This window comes from Hypanus sabinus, chromosome 12 (assembly GCF_030144855.1).
Source record: "Hypanus sabinus isolate sHypSab1 chromosome 12, sHypSab1.hap1, whole genome shotgun sequence".
Classification (NCBI taxonomy): domain Eukaryota; kingdom Metazoa; phylum Chordata; class Chondrichthyes; order Myliobatiformes; family Dasyatidae; genus Hypanus; species Hypanus sabinus.
Genome location: NC_082717.1, coordinates 71,793,966 through 71,816,432, shown reverse-complemented (window position 1 = coordinate 71,816,432; position 22,467 = coordinate 71,793,966). Strand labels below are relative to the sequence as shown.

The window sequence follows — 22,467 nt, the reverse complement described above, 5'->3', positions numbered from 1 at the left end:
CTGAACACACCTAACAAACTCTACCCCATCTAAACCCCTTGCTCTAGGGAGATACCAATCAGTATTTGGGAAATTAAAATCTCCCACCATGACAGACCTGTTGTTATTACACCTTTCTAGAATCTGTCTCTCTATCTGCTTCTCAATGTCCCTGTTACTATTGGGTGGTCTATAAAAAACAGCCAGTAGAGTCACTGACCCCTTCCTATTCCTAACTTCCAACCAGAGAGACTCAGAAGACAATCCCTCCATGATTTCCTCCTTTTCTGCAGCCGTGACATGCCCCCATCTCTTTTGCCTCCCTCCCTTTCCTTTCTGAAACATCTAAAGCCTGGCACTCTAAGTAACCATTCAAGCCCTTGAGCCATCCAAGTCTCTGTAATGGCCACATCATCATAGCTCCAAGTACTGATCCATACTTTAAGCTCATCCACTTTATTCATAATACTCCTTGCATTACAATAGACACATCTCAAATCATCACTCTGAGTGCATCCCTTCTCTATCAACTGCCTATCCTCCCTCTCACATTGCCTACAAGCTTTCTCTATTTGTGAGCCAAGCACCCCTTCCTCCATCTGGGGAGAGTTCCCACCACCACCACCCCCCAGCAACTCTGGTTTAAACTCTCCCCAGTAGCCTTAGCAAACCTCCCCGCCAGAATACTGGTCCCCCTCAGATTCAAGTGCAACCCATCCTTTTTGTACAGGTCATGCCTGCCTCAAAAGAGGTCCCAAGGATCCAGAAATCTGAATCCCTACCACTGCTCCAATCCCTCAGCCACACATTTATCCTCCACCTCATTCTATTCATATACTCACTGTCATGTGGCACAGGCAATAATCCCAAGATTACTACCTTTCTTCTCAACTTCCTTCCTAACTCCCTGTAATCTGGTTTCAGGACCTCCTCCCTTTCCCTACCTATGTCGTTGGTACCAATATGTACCACGACTTCTGGCTGTTTTCCTTCCCACTTCAAGATATAGTGGACGCGATCAGAAACATCCCAGACACTGGCACCTGGGAGGCAAACTACCATCTGTGTTTCTTTCCTGCGTCCACAGAATCGCCTGTCTGACCCCCTAATTATAGAGTCCCCTGTCACTGCTGCCTTCCTCTTCCCTTCCCTACCCTTCTGAGCCACAGGGCCAGACTCTGTGCCAGAGGCATGGCAACTGTTGCTTCCCCCAGGTAAGCTGTTCCTCCCCCCCCCCCCCAACAGTACTCAAACAGAAGTACTTATTGTCAAGGGATCAGCCAAAGGGCTGCTCTCTAGTATCTGACTCTTGCCCTTCCCTCTCTTGACTGTTACCCACTTAACTGTCTCCTGAGGCCCCAGTGTGACTACTTGCCTATCGCTTCTATCACCTTCCCACTTTCCCTGATCAGATGAAGGTCATCGAGTTGCATCTCCAGTTCCCTAAAGGAGCTGCAGCTCAACACACCTGGCACAGATGTGGCCGCCTGGGAGACACCCGGACATCTCACATCTGACACCCAGTACAGAACACTAGCCTCAGAGACATACTCCTGTTTCTGTTCTTCACAAGTAACTGACCTCACCTTGACCCATTATTGCCTAAGCCCTGTTGAGCCAAAGCCCTCCTATTCTGTGTCTCTCTACTCTATCACCCGCTCTATAAAGCTGTCATCCTTTTAAACTCTTCCCGTTGGTCTAACTCGCTGACCTCCACGCGCTTACGCAGTCGTGCTCTGATCAAATGTAATCTGATCTTCATCTAAGTCAAAATAATAAACAAACATAATCTGCCTAAACTAATAACAGACAAACAATTTTACTTCATCTCGTCAGTACTGAATATACCATTTAAACAATAACAGTCTAGGTTCAAAAAAGTATGCAAACCTCTGAGGTAATGCCTTCTACAAAAGCTATTTGAAGTCAGATGCTCCATTCAATGAGGGAAGATTGGAGGTGTGGATTGCAGAGGTGCCCTGCCCTATAAAAAGGACCCACAAAGTCAGGTTAGCCAACTCTTCTCAAGAAAGATCTGTTTATGTGCACCATCCCTAATCGAAACAACTTTCAGAGGACTTCAGAAGAAGAATTGTAGAGGTGCATGCAGCTGGAAAAGCTACAAAAGCATTTCTAAAGAGCTTAGTGTTCATCAGTCCACAGTAAGTGAAACTGTTTATAAATGGAGGAAATTCAGGATTGTTGAAACTCTCCTTTGGAGTGGGTGTCCTGCAAAGGTCACACCAAGAGCACAACATGCAATTTTGAAGGAGGTGAAAAAGGACCCAAAGGTAACAGCATAAAACCTGCAGAAACCTCAAGAAACTGCTAAAGTCTCTGTTCATGCATCACTATAAGAAAAACACTGAACAAGAATGGTGTTCATGGAAGGACACCACAGGGGAAACTAATGCTCTCCAAAAAAAAACATTGCTGCACATCTGAAGTTTGTAAGGATGAGCTGGATTTTCTACAATGCTTCTGGACAATTTTCAGTGGACAGATGAAACAAAAGTTGAGCTTTTTGGTTGAAATGCACACTGCTATGTATAGAGGGAAAGGGACTGCACATGAACAGCTCATCTCAACAGTGAACCATGGTGGAAGGAGCATCATGGTTTGGGGGCTGCTCTGCTGCCTCAGGGCTTGAACAGCTTGCAGTTGTTGAGGGAACAATGAATTCAAAGTTGTATCAAGACACTTTACAGGAGAATGTCAGGGTTGCGGTCTGTCACCTGTAGCTTAATAGAAATTGGATGATGCAACAAGACAATGACCTGAAATATACAAGTAAATCAACAACAGTATGGTTTAAAAAGAAGACAACTTGTGTTCTGGAATGGCCAAGTCACAGTTCAGACCTTAACCCCATTGAGATGTTGTGGCATGATCTGAAGAAGGCTGTTTATGCAAAGTATCCCAGAAATATTGATGAACTGAAACAGTTTTGTATGGAGGAATGGTCCAAAATTCCTCATTGCTGTTGTGCAAGTCTGATTAGCAGCTACAGGAAACATTTGGTGGAGGCTACTGCTGCTAAGGGAGTTTCTACCAGTTAGTAAATACAAGGGTTCACCTACTTTTTCAAGCCTTGACTATGAACGATTAAACCAGCTGGTTGTGGATTACAGGAGGAATGGAGATGGGCTAACCTCCATTGACATCAATGGATCTGGGGTTGAGACAGTAAATAGCTTTAAGTTCCCTGGCATCCACATCACCGAGGACCTCACGTGGTCTGTACACACCAGCTGTGTGGTGAAAAAGGCACCTCAGATGGTTGAGAAGTTTGCTATGGGCCCCCGAATCCTAAGAACTTTCTACAGGGGAGCAATTGAGAGCATCCTGACTGGTTGCATCACTGCCTGGTATGGGAACTGTACCTCCCTTAATTACAGGACTCTGCAGAGAGTGGTGTGGACAGCCCAGCATATCTGTAGTTGTGAACTTCCCATGAGTCAGGACATTTACAAGGACAGGTGTGTAAAAAGGGCCCGTAGGATCATTGGGGACCTCAGTCACCCCAACCACAATCTATTCCAGCTGCTACCATCTGGGAAACAGTACCGCAGCATAAAAGCCAGGACTAACAGGCTCCAGGACAGCTTCTTCCACCAGGCCAACAGAGTGATGAACTCATGCTGATTTGAGTGTACTCTATACTACATTGACTGTTCTATTTATAATAAATTACTATGATTGCACATTTAGATGGAAATGTAACATAAAGATTTTTACTGCTCACGGACGTGAAAGAGGTAAGAAATAAATTCAATCAAAATTCAAAATAAAGACATGTAAAGTATAATTGCTTGTGCGTTATTGGTTTAGGCAATTACATTTGTCTGTTATTGTGACTTAAACGAAGATCAGACCATATTTTATGAGTAACTAATGTAGAAACAGGTAACTAACTTTTTCTTGCAACCATACCTACATTCACATCCATGTCATTAACACAGATCACAAGCAACAGAGGTGTCAACACCAATCTTTGCAATACACCTCGTCATGAACTTTCAAATCATAATAATCTCCCATCACCAAGCCAATTTTGGATCCAATATGCTAGCTCACCTTGGATCATATGTACCTGCCTTAACATTCTCAACTGGCCAACCATGAAAGAACTTATCAAATAGCTTAATGAAATCCACAGAGATAACATCAATCACCCTGCCTTCATCAATCGTTTTTATTACCCTTCATCAAACACAAAATTAAACCAAATCATGAGATTGAAAAGTAAACAGATTCAGAACATAAAAAAGGATTTTAAATTTATTTTATTATTGAATCCTGAATAAGATGAAAGGCTAACAATAGAGAAATAGTTGTGAGGATCAACTGCCAGGAAATTGTAAGATGACAATATAAGGACATGCTCTGGATGTAGCCAATGCATTGGACATTAAAATATAGTTGATTCAACTGATAACTGACAATTCATTGAAGTCTATTTCATCTGCATTCCAGTCTGAATAACTCATATCTGAAACTATGAAATTGAAAAAAACAATTAAAAGGGAAATGTGTGATTGATTTGCTAGGTACAAAGGGCATGAAGGTTGCAGGAGCAATGAGAGTGAAACTACAGCAACAGACATGATAAAGATGATTGCTAGGTAAGAGGAGGACCAGAGGTTTTCCTGTAAAACAAAAATGGTGACATTTGCGGCATTATGTAGTTAAGAAAATACTGTTAAGGTGAAGAAAGAAATTAGCAAGAAAAAAATCAAATCTTTCATCAAGATATTGAAATACAACTGCTGTTCTGGACTATACAAAATGAATTTTGCTATTTTACTTCGTAATATTTTGCTTAAGAATATGTAGTTATCTATATCATTACAATAGCTTGAAACCACTCGTTCCATGAAGTTTTCTGTCATTCAATTAGATTAGAGTTGATCTGTATTCCAACTTCATTCACTTGACTTCATACTTATCCAACAACAAAAAATCAGTTTTGACATTTCAGTTTTGAAACTTAAAACTAACTTTTATCATGACTAGTACCATGACATTTTTGGTATTGTCATGGTAGGGAGTGTTATCATCCAGACTTTATAAATTTCAATCTCATCTTCAGAAGACAAAGTTGAGTCCACAGAAAAATGGATAAACAGACCAGATGAACCAAATTTGTAAAAAATCAGATGCCAAAACTGCCCTGCTTTCTCCGACTGAGAAAGCACTGTAAGATTAGCTCCTCTTATGCCAATGACAACAGGTGATCAGAGATAAACTCTGTAAGGTCCATTAAGAACATCTGAACATTTGTAGGCATAACGTTAAAGTCTGCAAAAAATTATGAATAGAAAGTAATTTCTCTATTCTTTTTGCATGGAAAATTCTGGAGAATTTAGCAGTCAGAATACCACCACTTACTGGTACCAGTACATAATTTTCTTTAAAGAGAAACTTGCATTTATATTGTGGTTTTTCAGAGCATCAAAACAATGAACCTCTCTGCCACTAATCAAGTAAACTTTATAGCAACGGTTCTGCTACAAAGCTCAAAGCCAACACAAAATAGACAAACTTTTGAGGTAAATTGAAAGAAATCTTGATAACAATTCTCTCTGAATTACTACAGTAAAATCTGTTAACTTGGCATGCCCAGAATTTCGATGGTGTGATACACAGATTTTCTGCACTACTGGATGTTATTTTTAATTTATGCCCCAATATACTTTTAACTCACTTTTTTCCCCTAAGATATTTACAGCAGTTAAAACTGGTATCTCTGCTTTCTAGAAACTCACGGTTTCTCCTGAGAAACAGTGAATTTCCAGAAAGTGCAAGAAACAGGGCCTATCAAGTTGAAAGGAGAAATGGAAAGTCAGAGACCCCGCAAATTGAAAAGGAAACTGGCAAATGTCATGTAGCAAGACAGATGGCGAGCCATGGGGGAATTTACAAACAATGGGAGAGCAGATTTTCAAAGTTTTATTATACTTAATGTGGCAATGTTTCAAAATGGACATAAACTACTGTTCTGTAATCCAGCTGTTACCAGCTGCTTATGAATATCCTCTCATTGGTGCAAAGATAACTTATTTTGAAAATGAAACCCAAGTAGAATGTAATTCTTTGCCCTCTGATAAAATGTATTTTGTGACGTAATTCACGATGATAAACAATTGTGGTTTTATTAATTAAGATGAAAAAGAGAATCACAGAAAAAATAAGCAATTTAATTGGGGGTAAAATAACTGAAAATGACTTACGACAAATAGACTCAACCATTTAATTGTTTCAACAGAATGTACTGGAAATGCACAGCAGATCAGGTGACATCTTGAAAAAAGAACAGAATTAACAATTCAGCTTGAGGGCCATTTTTTTTTAGATTAATTGACTGCATTGGAATGTGTTAAAAAAAAATCAGCAGAGCAATTCCAGCAACAGTATTAATTCTTACAGTATTTGGAACCATAGAACAAAATCCCATGCATTCTCAATCACTGTAGACAACAATGTTTTGGAAATCAGAAAAAGAAAGTCTCCTGAATTAGTAATAAGAACTAATCGAAAAATTAAACTTTTTGTGGAACTAAACCAAAATAAAAGACAACAGAATCCTTCAGTTCAGAATTAAGGGTTCATACCAGAAGCGTTTCAGCTATTCTCAAAGATGGAGCACAATTTGTTGATCAGTTTGAATTGTTATTCAATGGTTATTCATTGTTATTATGATGTACCAGAAGAAAATAAAAATATATATGGAAATACTGATTTATCAGAAAAAAGATGAAGAAAGGCTGAAAATAAAACTCAGCAGACATCTGTGAAATGAGAAACAGTTAAAGCTTCAGGTCTGGTAGCCCTCATCAGAACTGAGAAAAAGGTCAAATAAGTTAGCCAAGGATTTCAGAGAAAGTTTTGGGGGGTGATGGGCAAAACAAAAGGGATTTCACTGATAGAGTGAAAATAATTGGGGCAGTTAAGATTAAGCATCTTTTTCTGTGTAATGTATTGCTAATGTTGTACAAATTGTGTAATGTCACGAAATCTGAATATAAAGAAAAAAGAGGAATGAAAGGCAAAATGGACAATTCCGGGAAGGATAGAGACTTTAGAGATGATGAAGAATAGGTTTACCAGGAAGTTGTCTGGAATTGAAAGTTTTAGCTACAAAGAGAGGTTGGACAAACTTTAATTATTTTCTCTGGAGTGTCAGAGGCTGAGGGGAAACCTGATGGAAGTAGGGTGGATTCTATTTAACTGGGAAACATTGGGGCCAATATTTTGGCCCAATTGAGTGACTGACCCAATTAGCCAAAGTTTCATGGAAATACAGTCATAGAAAAGCACTGCATAGAAACAGTTTAAAAAGTATATAAAAAGCAAGCTACCATTTAAGTGTGTAACAATTTATGCATTTAAATGAAATACAAAACAAATTACAAACGTAGAATACCTCAGTATTAAAAAACTGTGTATTAGTTTCAAACAGTTATCGATGGAGGAATTCATTCAGCGTATACTGCCACGTTCTTTTGATTAATTAAAAGAACAAAATCATTGCAGTCACCTAGTGCAGATCATGGACTGCCTTCATATAACGCTATCAATGATTTCATCCTCCAAATCTTCATTTTCATTGTAACATTCAAGATGATTGCCGATACCTTCAAATTCTTCGTAGTTCTTAAGTTGTTGAAGTAGTGAAATGGTTTCATTTTCATTCCTGGACATTTCAGGCATGTCCAAGCCTGCATGTTTGAAACTACAGTGCACACAACAGTTCCAAATAGTCCTACTGTTTACTTCTCACCAACTATCACTGACAAAAATCACTGCCTTTTGAACACAAACACCATGCAACTCATGCTATTTAAAAACTGTTCACTCTAAGTACAATGAAGCGTCTAATGACCACGCTACTGACGCTAGTTAAAAATTGTTTGCCAGCAGTCTCCTGTCCCAATTAAGCAGGATAGTGTCCCAAATTGACGAAGAGAATCCCAGCTATTTTCTCCACTAGTTTTTGTTCTTTAAACGTTATTCCAAATAAGCAGCTGTCTCGATTAACAGATGGCCCCGTTAACTGGAATCCACTGTGTATAAATATATGAGTGTAATAGACAGGTTAGACAGTCAGTGTATTTTTCCCCAGGGTAGACATGTCAAACATGAAGAGCATTTCATGGCTCTGGGTCTGTATTCACTAGAATTCAGAAGAAACCTATCGAATGGTGAAAAGCCTTGATAGAGTGGATGTGGAGAGGATATTTTCTATGGTGCGAGTGTCTAAGACCAAAGGACACAGCCTCAGAATAGAGGGCTGTCCTTTTAGAATGGAGATGAGGAGGAATTTCTTTAGCCAGAGAATGTGAATCTGTGGAATTTGTTGCCAGGCAACTGTGAAGGCCAAGTCTTTATATATATATTTAAGGCATATTCTTGATTGGTCAGGGCATGATGGGATAAAAGGGTAGAAGGTAGGAGATTGGGGCTGAGAAGAAAATTGGATCAGCCATGATGAAATGGTGGAAAAGGCTCAATTGGCCAAATGGCCTAATTCTGCTCCTATATCTTATGGTCTAAATAGATGGTATAGCTTTAAGGTGAGAAGGGGAAGTTAAAAGAAGATTTATGTTGTTAAATTTTCTTTTTAAACACAATGACTGGCGGTTGCCTGGAAAATCCTAGGAGGGGCAGGGGTGAAAGGTGATACAATAGCAATGTTTAAGAGGCATTTAGATAGACACATGAACAGGCAGGGATATAGACCATTTGCGAGCAGTATGCAGTTTAAATTGGTGTTATGATTAGCACAGACATTGTGTGCTGAAGGGCTGTTTTGGCTACACAAACAGAAAGGGCAAGTTATAAATAATTGAAGAATTCAGTATCAACAGCATTCTTCCCTGATTGTAATTAGGCCTCATTGGCAGGAGGCCACACACATTCAAGTCAAAGTGAGAATTAAAATGCTACTCTGTGGAATGTCTATGAAGAATATCGTCCACATTAGCAGGTAATCCTGTGTCACACACCCATCCCATCCTGTGTCACACACCCATCTCGTTTCAATATTTTATTTAGAGATACAGTGTGAAGTAGGACCGGATTCAACCACAGCCTAATCATAGGACAGTTTAGAATGACCAGTTAACCTACCAACAAGTATGACTGTGGGAAGTAACTGGAGTACCTGGTGAAAACTCACGCATTCCACAGCAAGGACACAGACTCCTTACAGATGATGCTGGTTTGAATTCCAAACTCCAAAGCCCTGAGCTACCATAGAGTGCATATATTTTTATCTGCATTCTGTTTTACTACCCATTTAACTCATCTTAAGCACTGCAACAGTTTGTTTCAATTGCAAGTTCCAGTCAATTAGCCCTTATTTCTAAATTACTTCTTCAGAAGATTCAAGTGTTACTATGCAGTGCTGTCAATGCCTCTATATCCCTTGGGCAGTACAAAACCTCAAAAAGACCAATACTCTTGGTGAAAGGTTAGTTCTAATCCTCTTTCCACAGACATTGCCCTACCTGATGAATTCCTCCAGCATTTTGTTTTTATTAAAGAATGAGTACAACATTTATCTGATTCCAGGTTTTATGGCAGTGCTGTAGCTGTGTGCTACACGCAGCGCTGCAATAACAACACGGAGTCGGTGAGCTGCAGTTGCAAAAGAGGTTTATTCAAACTTCGCGGCCTCGCTTTAAAGCCTTCCTAATCCCACCCTCCCCAGGTGGGAATGCTGTAGGGGGCGCGTATTCACAGTCCCGTCCCACGCGCGGGCTTTTCCCCTTGCTGGTGAAGCAGGCTTGGTGCCCTTTTTGGGACCAGCTTCAATGCCGACATGCGCTGCTTTGTGAGCTGGTTCGAGTGCTCTGGGAAGTGGGTCGCCACATAACCCCTCCCCAAGAACCAACGATACACCCCCCCCCACCCCCAATGTCCACAGTCTGGGTTGAACTCTGTTTGGGAGGTCTGCCTCTGCGCCATGGTGCCGGAATCTCGACCAGCTGCGTCCACATGGGCCGGTTTGAGTCAGTCCACCGTGAAAACCTCCTCCTTCCTCCCAATGTCCAGTAGGAATGTGGACCCATTGTTTCTGATCACCGTAAACAGCCCCTCGAAGGGCCGCTGTAGCGGTGCCCGATGTCCGCCCCGTTGTACGAAAACGAACTTACAGTTTTGCAGGTCTTTGGGTACGCAGGTCGGGTTCTGCCCATGCTGCGAAGTGGGTATGGGGGCCAGGTTACCGAGCCTCTCACGTAGTCTGCCCAGGACTTCTGCAGGTTCTTCCTCTTGCCCCCTTGGGACTGGTATGAACTCCCCTGGGACGACCAGGGGTGCGCCGTACACCAACTCGGCCAACGAGGTGTGCAGATCTTCTTTGGGCACAGTGCGGATTCCGAGCAGGACCCAGGGAAGCTCATCCACCCAGTTAGGCCCTTTGAGGCGGGCCATGAGAGCTGACTTAAGGTGACGGTGGAAATGCTCCACTAGTCCGTTCGACTGTGGGTGGTAGGCAGTTGTGTCCCCAAAAGGTTGGCCATAGCTGACCACAGACTGGAGGTGAACTGGGCACCTCTGTCAGAGGTAATGTGGGCCGGTACACCAAAGCGAGATACCCAGATGGCAATCAGTGCCCGGGCACAAGATTCGGTGGTGGTGTCGGTGAGCGGGACTGCCTCTGGCCATCTTGTGAACCGGTCCATGATAGTCAGGAGGTGCCGTGCTCCTCGCGACACTGGCAGGGGGCCCACGATATCCACATGAATGTGGTCGAAACACTGGTGGATGGGGTGGAACTGCTGCAGCAGAGCTTTGGTGTGCCGCTGCACCTTGGCTGTTTGGCAGTGCATACACATTTCGGCCCATTCACTGACCTGCTTGCAGAGTCCATGCCAAACGAACCTGTTGGCTACCATCCGGACGGTTGTCCTGATGGAGGGTTGCGCTAAGTTGTGAATGAAGTTGAAAATGTGCCGCCGCCAGGCTGCCGGGACGTCACAGTGTAGCCTCCCTGGGCCTACGGGGAGGTCCTGGAGCTGCAAAACCGGAGACTGCAGATCTGTAACTAGGGATCTCCTCATCTGCCTGCTGCGCCTCCGCCAGTGCTTCATCGTCTACCCCCTGGGACAGGGCTTGGATGTTAGGGCAGGAGAGGGCGTCCGCCACGACATTGTCCTTTCCCGTGACATGCCGGACATCCGTCCTGTAATCGGAGATGTAGGACAGATGTCACTGCTGGCAAGACGAACAGGGGTCAGAAGTCTTCGTGAATGCAAAGGTAAGCGGTTTGTGGTCCGTGAACGCGGTGAAGGGCCTACCTTCCAAGAAGTACCTGAAATGCCAGATTGCCAGCTATAATGGCAACAGTTCCCGGTCGAAAGCACTGTATTTGAGCTCGGGTGGTCGTAGGTGTTTGCTGAAAAACGCCAGGGGTTGCCAGCGACCCTCGATGAGTTGTTCCAGCACCCCACCAACTGCCGTGTTAGATATGTCCACTGTGAGGGCGGTAGGGACGTCCATTCTGGGGTACACTAGCATCGCGGCATTTGCTAAGGCTTCTTTGGTTTTAATGAAAGCGGCGGCGGACTCCTTGTCCCAGGTAATGTCCTTGCCCTTACCCGTCATCAGGGCGAACAGGGGGCGCATGATTCGGGCAGCTGAATGGAGGAAGCGGTGGTAGAAATTTACCATACCCACGAATTCCTGAAGGCCTTTGATTGTGTTGGGTCGGGGGAAATGGAGGACCGCATCTACCTTAGCAGGCAGAGGGGTTGCCCCACCTTTAGTAATCCTGTGGCCCAGGAAGTCGATGGTGTCGAGCCCAAACTGGCATTTGGCCGGGTTGATTGTCAGGCTGTATTCACTCAGTCGGGCGCAGAGTTGACAGAGGTGGGACAGATGCTCCTGACGACTGCTGCTGGCTATGAGGATGTCGTCCAAATAGATGAAAGTGAAGTCCAGGTCGCATCCCACCACGTCCATTAACTGCTGAAACGTCTGTGCAGCATTCTTTAGGCCGAACGGCATGCGGAGGAACTCGAAAAGCCCAAAAGGGGGTGATGAGTGCCGTTTTGGGACGTCGTCCGGATGCATCGGGATTTGATGGTATCCCTGGACGAGTTCTACCTTAAAGAAGATCCATATCGCCGTGCAGGTTTGTTGCAAAGTCCTGAATGTGCGGCACAGGGTAGTGGTCCAGTGTTGTAGCCTCGTTGAACTTGTGATAGTCACCGCATGGTCTCCAGCCCCCTGTTGCTTTGGGCACCATGTGCGGGGGGGGGGGGGGGCCCATGGGCTGTCGGACCGCTGTATGATCCCCAATTCCTCCAAGTCGGAGCTTGTCGAAGGGAAGCCTTCGAGCACGGGCGTGGAGGGGTGGTCCCTGTGTCGGGATGTGGTGCTGTACGCCGCCTCTGGGCAAGGCTGCCATGAACTGCGGTGCCAGAACCGATGGGAAATCCGCCAGGACTCTGGTGAAGTCGTTGTCGGACAGCGTTATGGATGCTAGGTGTGGGGCCGGCAACTGGGCTTCACTCAGGGAGAACGTTTGAAAGGTCTCGGCGTGGACCAGTCTCTTCCATTGCAGGTCGACCAGTTGGCTGTGAGCCCGCAAAAAATCCGCGCCCAGGAGCGGTTGGGCTATGGTGGCCAGTGTGAAGCCCCACGTGAACCAGCTGGAGCCAAACTGTAGCCGCACCGTATGGGTGCCATAGGTCCTTATTGTGCAGCCGTTCGCGGCCCTCAGGGTGGGACCCAGTGCCCTGTTGCAGGTGTCGTAACTTGTCGGAGGTAAGACGCTGATCTCGGCTCCGGTGTTGATCAAAAAGCGGCGTCCCGACCGCTTGTCCCAGACATACAGGAGGCTATCCCGACGGCCAGCCGTCGTAGCCATCAGCAGCGGCTGTCCTTGGCGTTTCCCGGGAACTTGCAGGGCGGGCTACAGCGGTGAGCTTCTGCGCCCCACTGCTGGTGGTAGAAGCACCATTGTTCGTTGGCCTCCTCACCCCTGCCCCTGGGGTTAGCGGGCTCTGCAGCTGGGCCTGGTCTGGTTTGCTGCTGGGAGCATGGCCTGGTGATCTGTGCGACGGACGCCCCACTCTCCTTCTTGGCTTTCCACAGCACGTCCACCTGGGCCGCCACCCTCCAGGGGTCGCTGAAATCTGCGTCAGGCAGCAGCAGGCGTATGTCCTCGGGCAGCTGCTCCAGGAATGCCTGCTCAAACATGAGGCAGGGCGTGTGACCTCTGGCCAGGGAAAGCATCTTGTTCATCAAAGCCAACGGCGGCTTGTCTCCCAAACCATCCAGGTGCAGTAAGTGGGCAGCTCGCTCGTGCTGTGAGAGTCCGAAAGTCCTAATGAGCAAGGCTTTGAATTCTGTGTATTTGCCGTCCGCTGGGGGCGACTGTATGAACTCCTCAACCTGGGCCGCTGTTTCCTGGTCGAGGGAGCTCACCACGTAGTAGTAACGTGTGGAATCTGCGGTTAACTGCCGAATGTGGAATTGGGCTTCTGCTTGCTGGAACCATAGGTGAGGTCGCAGCGTCCAGAAGCTTAGCAGTTTTAACGAAACTGCACGAACAGATGCGGCGTCGTTCATCTTCAGGGTCACCAATTGTAGCCGTGTGCTACACGCAACACTGCAATAATGACACGGAGTCGGTGAGCTGCAGTTGAAAAAGAGGTTTATTCAAACTTCGCAGCCTCGCTTTAAAGCCTTCCTGATCCCGCCCTCCCCAGGATTCACAGTCCCGTCCCGCACGCGGGCTTTTCCCCTTGCTGGTGAAGCGGGCTTGGCGCCCTTTTTGGGACCGGCTTCAATGCCAGCGCGCGTTGCTTTGTGAGCCAGTTCGAGTGCGCTGGGAAGTGGGTCGCCACAGTGCCTAGATATTGGATTGCAGAACATTTGGTGTGCTAAAGTATCAATGCTTTTAGCAGGAGCAGCAAATGAAATCCTCTCTCAGAGCACAAATGCAAGAGTTTAACAGCCTTAGGATATGCTACATCACAACAAGCAGAAGTTTACTGTAGTAGGCAGAAAGCAGCGAGACATGATTCCTGGGGAAAAAGTGACTGCTGGAGTAAAGAGAAGGAGAACCTCGATTTATTCAAAAAGATACAGACATTCATAAATGTAAATACATGCAAAGATGTAGCTCTTTTGCTCCATGGTAGCTAGGAGAGCCACCAAGGCCATCAGGGCAGGAAAGGGCTCTATGTGTCATCTCCAAACTCTTTTATCAGCCTACTTTACCTAATATCTCCTCCATAGGACTTCTGAATTACTTACTGCACTTATTCCTTAATATTTTGTCTAAAGCCAATCCACTTAGGACAAGAACTTCTGGATGCCTTCTGTAGAAGTAGTCATATTATAGTCACAGAAGGGTCAACCATCAGAGAAATGCAACATAAATAATAACAGCAATTTCAAATTGTCAAAAACAGAGCTGCAATCAATGTAACTCTTTTCTTCCAATAAGAGATTAAACATTTCCTATATCACTAATGGATAATCTGTTTACACAAAATGCCAGAATTATTATCTACATCATAAACAAAAAGCTGTTCTATTTTTACAAAAACATAAATACTGTTAACTTTCATCATATTTTAAGGCAAATGCAATAGTTCTCACTGGTCAAGTCATAGTTCACTGATAACATTTTCAATGTCCTCCCCAGCTTGCCAACATCCTCAACACCTCCTACGAGGTAAAACAAAACATGGGAATATTGTAAACACAAGAGATTCTGCAGATGCTGAAAATCTTGAGCAACACATAAAATGCTGCAGGAACTCAGCAAGTCAGGCAGCATCCATGGAGGGGAAGAAACAGTCAACATTTTGCACTGAGACCCTTCATCAGGACTGGTAAGGAAGCCACAATAAGGTGAGGGAAGGAGAAGGAGTACAATCTGGCTGTGAAAGGTGAGACCAGGTGAGGAGGGAAGTACGCTGGGGAGAGGCAGAAAAGGTAAAAGGCTGAAGAAGGAATCTAATAGGAGAGAACAGTGGACCATAGAAGAAAGGGAAGGAGGAGGGGAACGAGAGGGATGTGATGGGCAAATGAAGGGAGAAGGGGTGAGAGAGTAATCAGAATGAGGAATGGGGGAGAAATTACCGTGATTGAGAGAAATCAATGTTCATGCCATCAGATTGGAGACTACCCAGACAGAACATGAGGTGTTGCTTCTTAAACCTGAGTTTGGCCTTATCATGGTAGCAGAGCAGGGAATACTGTGATGGTCAGATAATGTTAGTGGAAAGAGAGTCAAAATTATCATTTCAAGTCAATTACCATGGATTATAGCTAATGAAATTTCACTCCTATAAAACGGTAACTTTACCTCTATCCACAAACACATGGAAACCATGGTGGAGGGAAAAGGAAGAGATATCAGGACCATGAATTTGGAAGCTGGCATCATTAAAAAAAACACAAAGCAGATGGACAAGCATAAAGCATGAAAAAGAGTCCTTACAAGCTAGTGCTAGGAGAGTGCAGAGTGGGAGGAAAAGTAGTCAAGTAGTTTTTGGAGTCCACTGGCTTGTTATGGATGATACTTAGTAGCCTGTCTCCAGAAATTATGGTTGCCTACCTTTAGTTCATACAATAATAGGCAAATTTGTGATTGGGACAGGATGGGCGAGATCTATGGATGCAGCATGCTGTTGGCAGGCCACATCAAGCACCACTCTACGTCAGAGCATTCTCAGAATAGCAGAAATTCACTGGACTGGTCTATTCCCCTTTAAGTGTGGACATTCTATGAAATTAAGGTTGTCTGCTTACCCCCACTCTACTTGCTTTATACTTATGACTGTGAGGCTAAGCACAGTTCCAATGCCATATTTAAGATTGCTGACAACACCACTGTCACTGGTCAAATCAGCATATAACAGGGAGACTGGCAATCTGGCTGAGTGGTGCTGCAACAACAACCTCTCACTCAATGTCGTGAAGACCAATGAGATGATTATTGTCTTCCAGAGGAGGAAATCAGAGGTCCATGAGCCAGTCCTGGTTGGGGGAATCAGAGTTGGAGAGAGTCAGCAATTTCAAATTCGTCTGTGTTATCATTTCAGAGGATCTGTCCTGAGTCCAGCATGAAAGTGTAATTACGAAGAAAGCATGCAGTGCCCCTACTTCCTTAGAAACTTGTGAAGACTTGGCATGTCATCTAAAACTTTGACAAACTGGTATAGATGTGCAGTGGAGAGTATATTGACTGGTTGCATCACAGTGCCCTCAAATGGAAAAGCCAACAAAAGGTAGAGGGTCTAGCCTAGTCCAGATGAAGCCCTCCTTGCCATTAGCACATCTGCTGTCACAAGAAAGCAGCAGCCATTATCAAGGACTTCCACCATCCAGGACATGGTCTCTTCTCACTGCTGCCATTGAGGAAAAGGTAGAGGAGTCCCAGAACCCGGACCACCAGCTTCAGGTATATTTATTACCCCTCAACCATCAAGCTCTTGAACCAAAGGGGATAACCTGACTCGCCTATCACTGAACTGTCCCCGCTGAAATTGACTAATTTTCAAGGGCTCTTCGTCTGATGCTCTCGGTATTTATTGTTTATTTACTATAATTCTTTTCTTCTCTTTCTGTTTGTATTTGCAGTTTGTTGTTTTGTTTTATGCATTGGTTGTTTGTCCTGTTGAATGTGGTTTCTGATTAATTCGATTTTGTATCTTGTATTTACCGTGGTTGCCCACAAGAAAATGAATCTCAGGATTGTATATGGTAACATATATGTACTTTGATAATAAATTTACTTTGAACTTTGAAATTATATTACAGAAGAGAAAGAGAAAAACAACACAACTCCAGAAACTTGATTATTAAACTCCAAGGTTAACATTCATAATCATACAGAAAAATAAACTCAAGTACTTTAACAAGGATTTTGACGAAGTCCTGTATGGTAGATTCATCCAGTTAGTTAAGGCACATGGGATTCAAGGTTTGTTGGCAACTGGATCCAAAATTAGCTTGGTGGCAGACGTAGTGGTTGAAGATTATTTTTCTTATAACTGTAACCAGTAGTGTACCAGTGCCGATGGCAGATAGGATCTCGTTCATACTAGTATGAGGTAATGCATTTTGGCACATCACATACTAACAGGACATATATAATAAATGGCAGGAACCTTCAGGAGTGTTGAAGTACAGAGGGACCTTGGGATGCAAGTTCATAGCTTTTTGGAAATGGCAAAACAAGCAGATAGGGTAGTGAAGAAGGCACTTGGCACACTTGCCTTCATAGGCTTTACAAAACATCAGGCAGCCAGATTTGGAGTATTGTGTACAGTTGTTATTGCCATACTATAGGAAAGTATGGTTTCTGTACTCAGAAACCATACTCTACATTACTTTTTCCATAGAACTAGATCTTTACACTTTAATCTCTGAGGGCAATTATTTTCCACCTTGTCAGTAAGCTGAACACATTTTTCTGCTTTCCACTCTCAAGACATTTGACCTCCATTCTACTAACTGATTAGTGTCTCCCCTCAACTCTGAAGGATATCCAGCTTTAACTGTGAATCTCTCAAGTACACATAGCTTCTGTATGACCAGAACAAAATCTGGGAGGGAGGCCAGAGCAGTAACAATAATTCAAAGAGTCATATAGTTAACTGTAGCTGTAACAGCTCTTTAAGACTTTGTTAAAATTTGACATGTGCCACTGGGAGAGCTGACCAAACCTAGACTGGTCTGTGGTCAGCACTGTATGTGAACTGAGGCCAAACCAAACAGCAAAATGAGTGAAGTCCTTACTTGAGTTTTCAGCTGCAGGCCACAATAAATCATGAGGATGAATAAATTGATGGTATTCTTTGCCACATGCAAAAAGAAAGGAAAAGGAAGAATATGATATGGATTAAGTTGCAGTGACCACAAAGCAGAAATTGGTAGCAAAGGAGATGAAACTTTGGAGTTTTGTACAAGAGCAGAAAGGAACATTTAAACAGCAAAAAAAAAGACGAGGGAGAGGGCCATGATGCACTGAAACCACAAATGCTCCAAAGATTCAGGCATGACTTCAACCTATATGGGCTTATGTAATAACACTTTTTATTTTAAGGAAGTGAGTAAAATTAAAGGAGATGTTCAAAAGAAGGACAAGGAAAGAGGAAATGAAAGATATGGTTAGTCCTCAGTTCAAGAAAAAGAAATAAAGAATCAGGCTATGTTTGTGTAAAATGAATGTCTGAAGGAAGGGATATCAATATTGAAAATGAATTATTAGCAAAAAAGTGATAGAAATCATCACAAGTATTATGCAGAAAGCTGGGAAGAAACTGCACATGGAGGAGTAGAAATAGAATTGTGGTGAGAAGAAATAAGTTATATGGGACAAAATCAGGCTGAAATAATGATCTAAATAAGTAAAGGTGGGCAAGAGGTCTCCTTTTAATTCAACTGTTGATACAAGTCACAAAACTCCTGGTTTTTAGTTATCTGGTTTGGAGTTTTGAACATTGCGAGTAAATGTCATAGAAGGAGTGGAGTGCAACCTTTAGAGAGAGTCTAATAAAATTACCCCTTCCTCCAAACTATATATCCAGTAAGTAAGTTTTAAATATTTGATACAATGGTCATTATCTATACAGTCAGCCCTCCTTATCCGCGGGTTCCGCATGCGCAGATTCAACCAACCGCAGATCGGGAAAACCCGGAATTTGAGCATTGTTCACCTTGCGTCTCGTTTGTTTGCTACTTGTGTTGTGAGCGAGAGGAAGGAGTTTAAGGCTAGTAAGGGATGGCTGGCTAGTTATGTAAAGTGCTACAGCCTCAAGAACTTAAAGATCATGGGAGAATCGGGATCGGCTGATGCTGAGGCAGCATCAGCGTTCCCGGAAGAGCTACTATGGTTGCGTCTGTACTGAACATGTACAGACTTTTTTTCTTGTCGTTACTCCCTGCACAATACAGTATAACAACACACACAAAATGCTGGTGGAACGCAGCAGGCCAGGCAGCATCCATAGGAAGAAGCGCTGTCGACATATCGGGCCGAGACCCTACGTCAGGACTGACGAATATACATAGCATTTACATTATATTAGGTATTATAAGTAATCTAGAGATGATTTAAAGTATATGGGAGAATGTGCGTAGGTTATATGCAAATACTACACCATTTTATATAAGGGACCTGAGCATCCGTGTTTTTTGGTATCTGTGGGGGGGTCCCGGAACCAATCTGCCACAGATAAGGAGGGCCGACTGTATGAGATAAAAGTCTTACCATGAAACAAGAATGTTGTACAACAAAAAATGCATAATAATGCCCTTTTTGGGGGGACGTCACGTGATGACGTAGGATTGAGACGTGGAAATCCAGCTTTCCCGTAAAAAAACAGTAAAATAATGTTTAAGTGAAGAAAAGTTAGTAAATACCTTTTAAAAATCACTTATAAACTACTCAGGATTGTCTTAAGATATGCCTCCTAAACAGAAGCAGAAGAAAACTACTACTTTGAAGACAACACAAGTTGGAAAAGAATCAAGGTCAAGAATGAAAGAGCCTCGGGCTCAAGTGCAATTTACCTCCGGCGATACAGAACAGGAAACTACGGCAACATCAACCATTTCCAAAAAAAAAAGAGCAACAGGAGTTGCACATGCGTGAAGGAAAGGGCATGCGCAAACACGAGCAACCCAAACTACAAATCCCAGCTATAATCAGAACTGAAAATGAAAGTGAACATGAGGTGGAAGAGACAAACAAAGAAGAGCAACAGGAAGAGATTGGAGACATAAAAAAAAACTTTGGTGCAAATAATGCTTAAATTAAAAGCATTAAAAGTAATAAAAAAGATATTAACAATATGAAGATTATGTTTGATAAAATGATGAAAATACAGGACAAAATGGACAAGAAAATTAAAAACTTCGAAGAAACAACTGGAGACACCACTGATAGAGTGAATAAAATGGAAGATAATATTTCTGCCTGGACATCAGAAAGAAAACAGTTGTTGGTAAAAGTGGATGTACTTGAAAATTTTAGCAGACGAAATAATATTAAGATTGTTGGACTTAAAGAAGGTATACAGGTAGAGGATCCAATAAGTTTTTTTCAAAAATGGATACCGGAAATTTTGGAAATGGAAGAAGGAACCCAGTTAATTGAAATTGAAAGGGCTCACAGAGCCTTAAGACCAAGACCTCAAGTTGATCAAAACCCACGATCAATCTTGATAAAATGCTTAAGATATCAAGATAAAAAAAAAGATCCTGAAGGCAGCTGCCCAACGTGCCAGAAAGAGAAATGGGCCATTGATGATAGAAGGGAAAATAGTTCTTTTCTATCCTGATATAAGTTATGACCTTTTGAAGAGAAAGAAGGAATTTAACCCAGCGAAAAGTTTTATGGGAAAAAGGTTATAAATTTAAATTGCACCACCCGGCAACCCTGATAATTTTTTTGGATCACAGAAAAAGAGGATTTTTTACTGATTATCGGGATGCGGGAGAATTTGCACAAGAACTCCCAAATATTCGCTAACCACAGCCAAAGATTTAAAAGTGAAACGGATTAAAGATGAAGACAGGGACAGTGAATGGAGTTAATGGATGTTTAAGGACAGAAGAATATTTAAATATATTCTTAATTATAAGATACAGGGGGAGAAAGGTAAAAATTTGAGAAATATTAATCGAGAGTAGTGATATTATTTTTTCCTTTCTTATATATACTTTTTTATGTTACGGGGGAGCTGGGGGAACTTCGGATCAATTGCTATAGGACTCATCTCTGCTAGATTATGATTGCATTGAATTGCTGCTGCTAAGTTAACAAATTTCATGTCACATGCCAGTGATAATAAACCTGATTCTGATTCTGAGATGCAACAAACACATTACTTTGGAATGGACAAAAGAATAATTTATAGTTTCCTGTAAAGATTCAGTTACATTTGGAAATTCAGTAATTGCTGGTGTCACTAAAGCTTTCTTTAGATGAATTTTCTTAACATTCACAAAAAAATATTAAAGGACCAAAAGTAAATAAAAAAAAGTGGCTTCTGCAGTTTCATTACTTGTTCTATTTCACCTTTCACTCTTAAGTCATCCAAAAAACAAATTATGGCAAGCCAACCTGCGAGGAACCAGTGGAAAGCAAGAGCAAATACAGTAGGTCTAGAATACAGAGACTAAAGGAAGAGACAGAATAAAGAGATAAAGGGAAATAGAGAAAGAAAGCTTTTCTTTCGGTTCAGGGCAGCACTGTTATAATCTGTGTTTCCTTGCAATGTATACAGTGGTAGTTCTGTATTCCACAATTCTACTACTTTGATTGAGCTTAAAAATCCAAAAAAAAATCAAGCTTCAAATTTTTGATACCTTGAGATAGATGCATTCATGGAATCTTTTCAACTCCTTAAGTTTAATGTTGCTTTCAGAAATTGTATGCATTATACTAGAAAGTTCATTTTAATATCAGCTCTTTTTGTTAGTTGCGAATGATTGATATTAAAAAAATTTACGTACTATTTCTTTGTCTACTGTTCATTTCCTTATTAATTAATTGGCAGAAAATTGCTAATAGGTGGCTCAATTTTGCATCAAATTTCTTCACTTAAGTACCATTTTCATTCAGTTACAACTGTCATGGAACACTAAAGCAACAAGATGTTTACATTTTGGATTTCAGGGACAGGGAAAATGAAAACACACAAGGCTAGAAATGTTATTGCTCAGAAAAATGCACGCAAAACAGCATGAAATGGACCCCCACAAACTTCAGCTTGGACTGCAACAGAAGGGATTTTTATTTGCACATGTGCCAAGAGGAATTTTAATAGCAATTCAAAATTAACTACATTTACATTGTGGTTTGCTCAGGGTTATTTCAAAGCTTCAAAGATGTTATGGAAAAATTCTCATTTTTCTTAGTGTAGTTGGTCTTGAATGAGAAAGAAGAAAGATCTCTAAAGCTTTCATTTGATAGTATGAAATAGTTTTTCTAAATATTTTTCACAAATACTGTAAAACTGCCAGGTGCTAACTAAAAAACAAGCAGCGATCAAGTATAATTCTACTGTTCACATTTGTAAATAAATAAAATACATGAACCACTACACAAAAAAATCTTATTTTACTTGTAAAAACATAATGTATTTCACAGAAACTATACATTAAAAGCCCAAGACACAATAATGGGGGAAAATTTACCAAGGAGGAATTCTGCCAGCAGAGAGCTTCCCCTTCTGTGCTTCATTTAACAGTTTATTTGCAACTAAGATTGGATTCTTGATCCCTAAAAGGGAAATTGGATATTTTTAATGCAGTTGACCTCACAAAAAAATCAATACAGTATTTTATATCTTAGCCACTTCCGTTCTTTTTCTATTACAAAAAATACTTGTCAATATAAAACTTTGGAACATACATTTATAAACTTTTGGCAAATCTTTCTTCTTGTGGTGTCCTTTTCAATTACCCTTAGAAATGTTATCAATGGATTGAGAATTAACTCAGGAT

General features: G+C 42.3%; 1 protein-coding gene across 4 annotated transcripts in view; it reads right to left on the bottom strand.

The window, feature by feature from the left end:
• Positions 1-22,467, bottom strand: part of tasp1 (taspase, threonine aspartase, 1) — a 147,170-nt gene that overhangs the window by 104,631 nt on the left and 20,072 nt on the right. For all 4 annotated transcript variants that reach the window (XR_009515149.1, XR_009515150.1, XM_059986205.1 and 1 more), the window contains exon 5: positions 22,159-22,243. Coding sequence is in view for 2 of the 4 variants with exons in the window: in XM_059986205.1 (XP_059842188.1) it covers positions 22,159-22,243 (85 nt within the window). In the remaining 2 variants the exon portion in view is untranslated. The remainder of the gene's footprint in view (positions 1-22,158; positions 22,244-22,467) is intronic.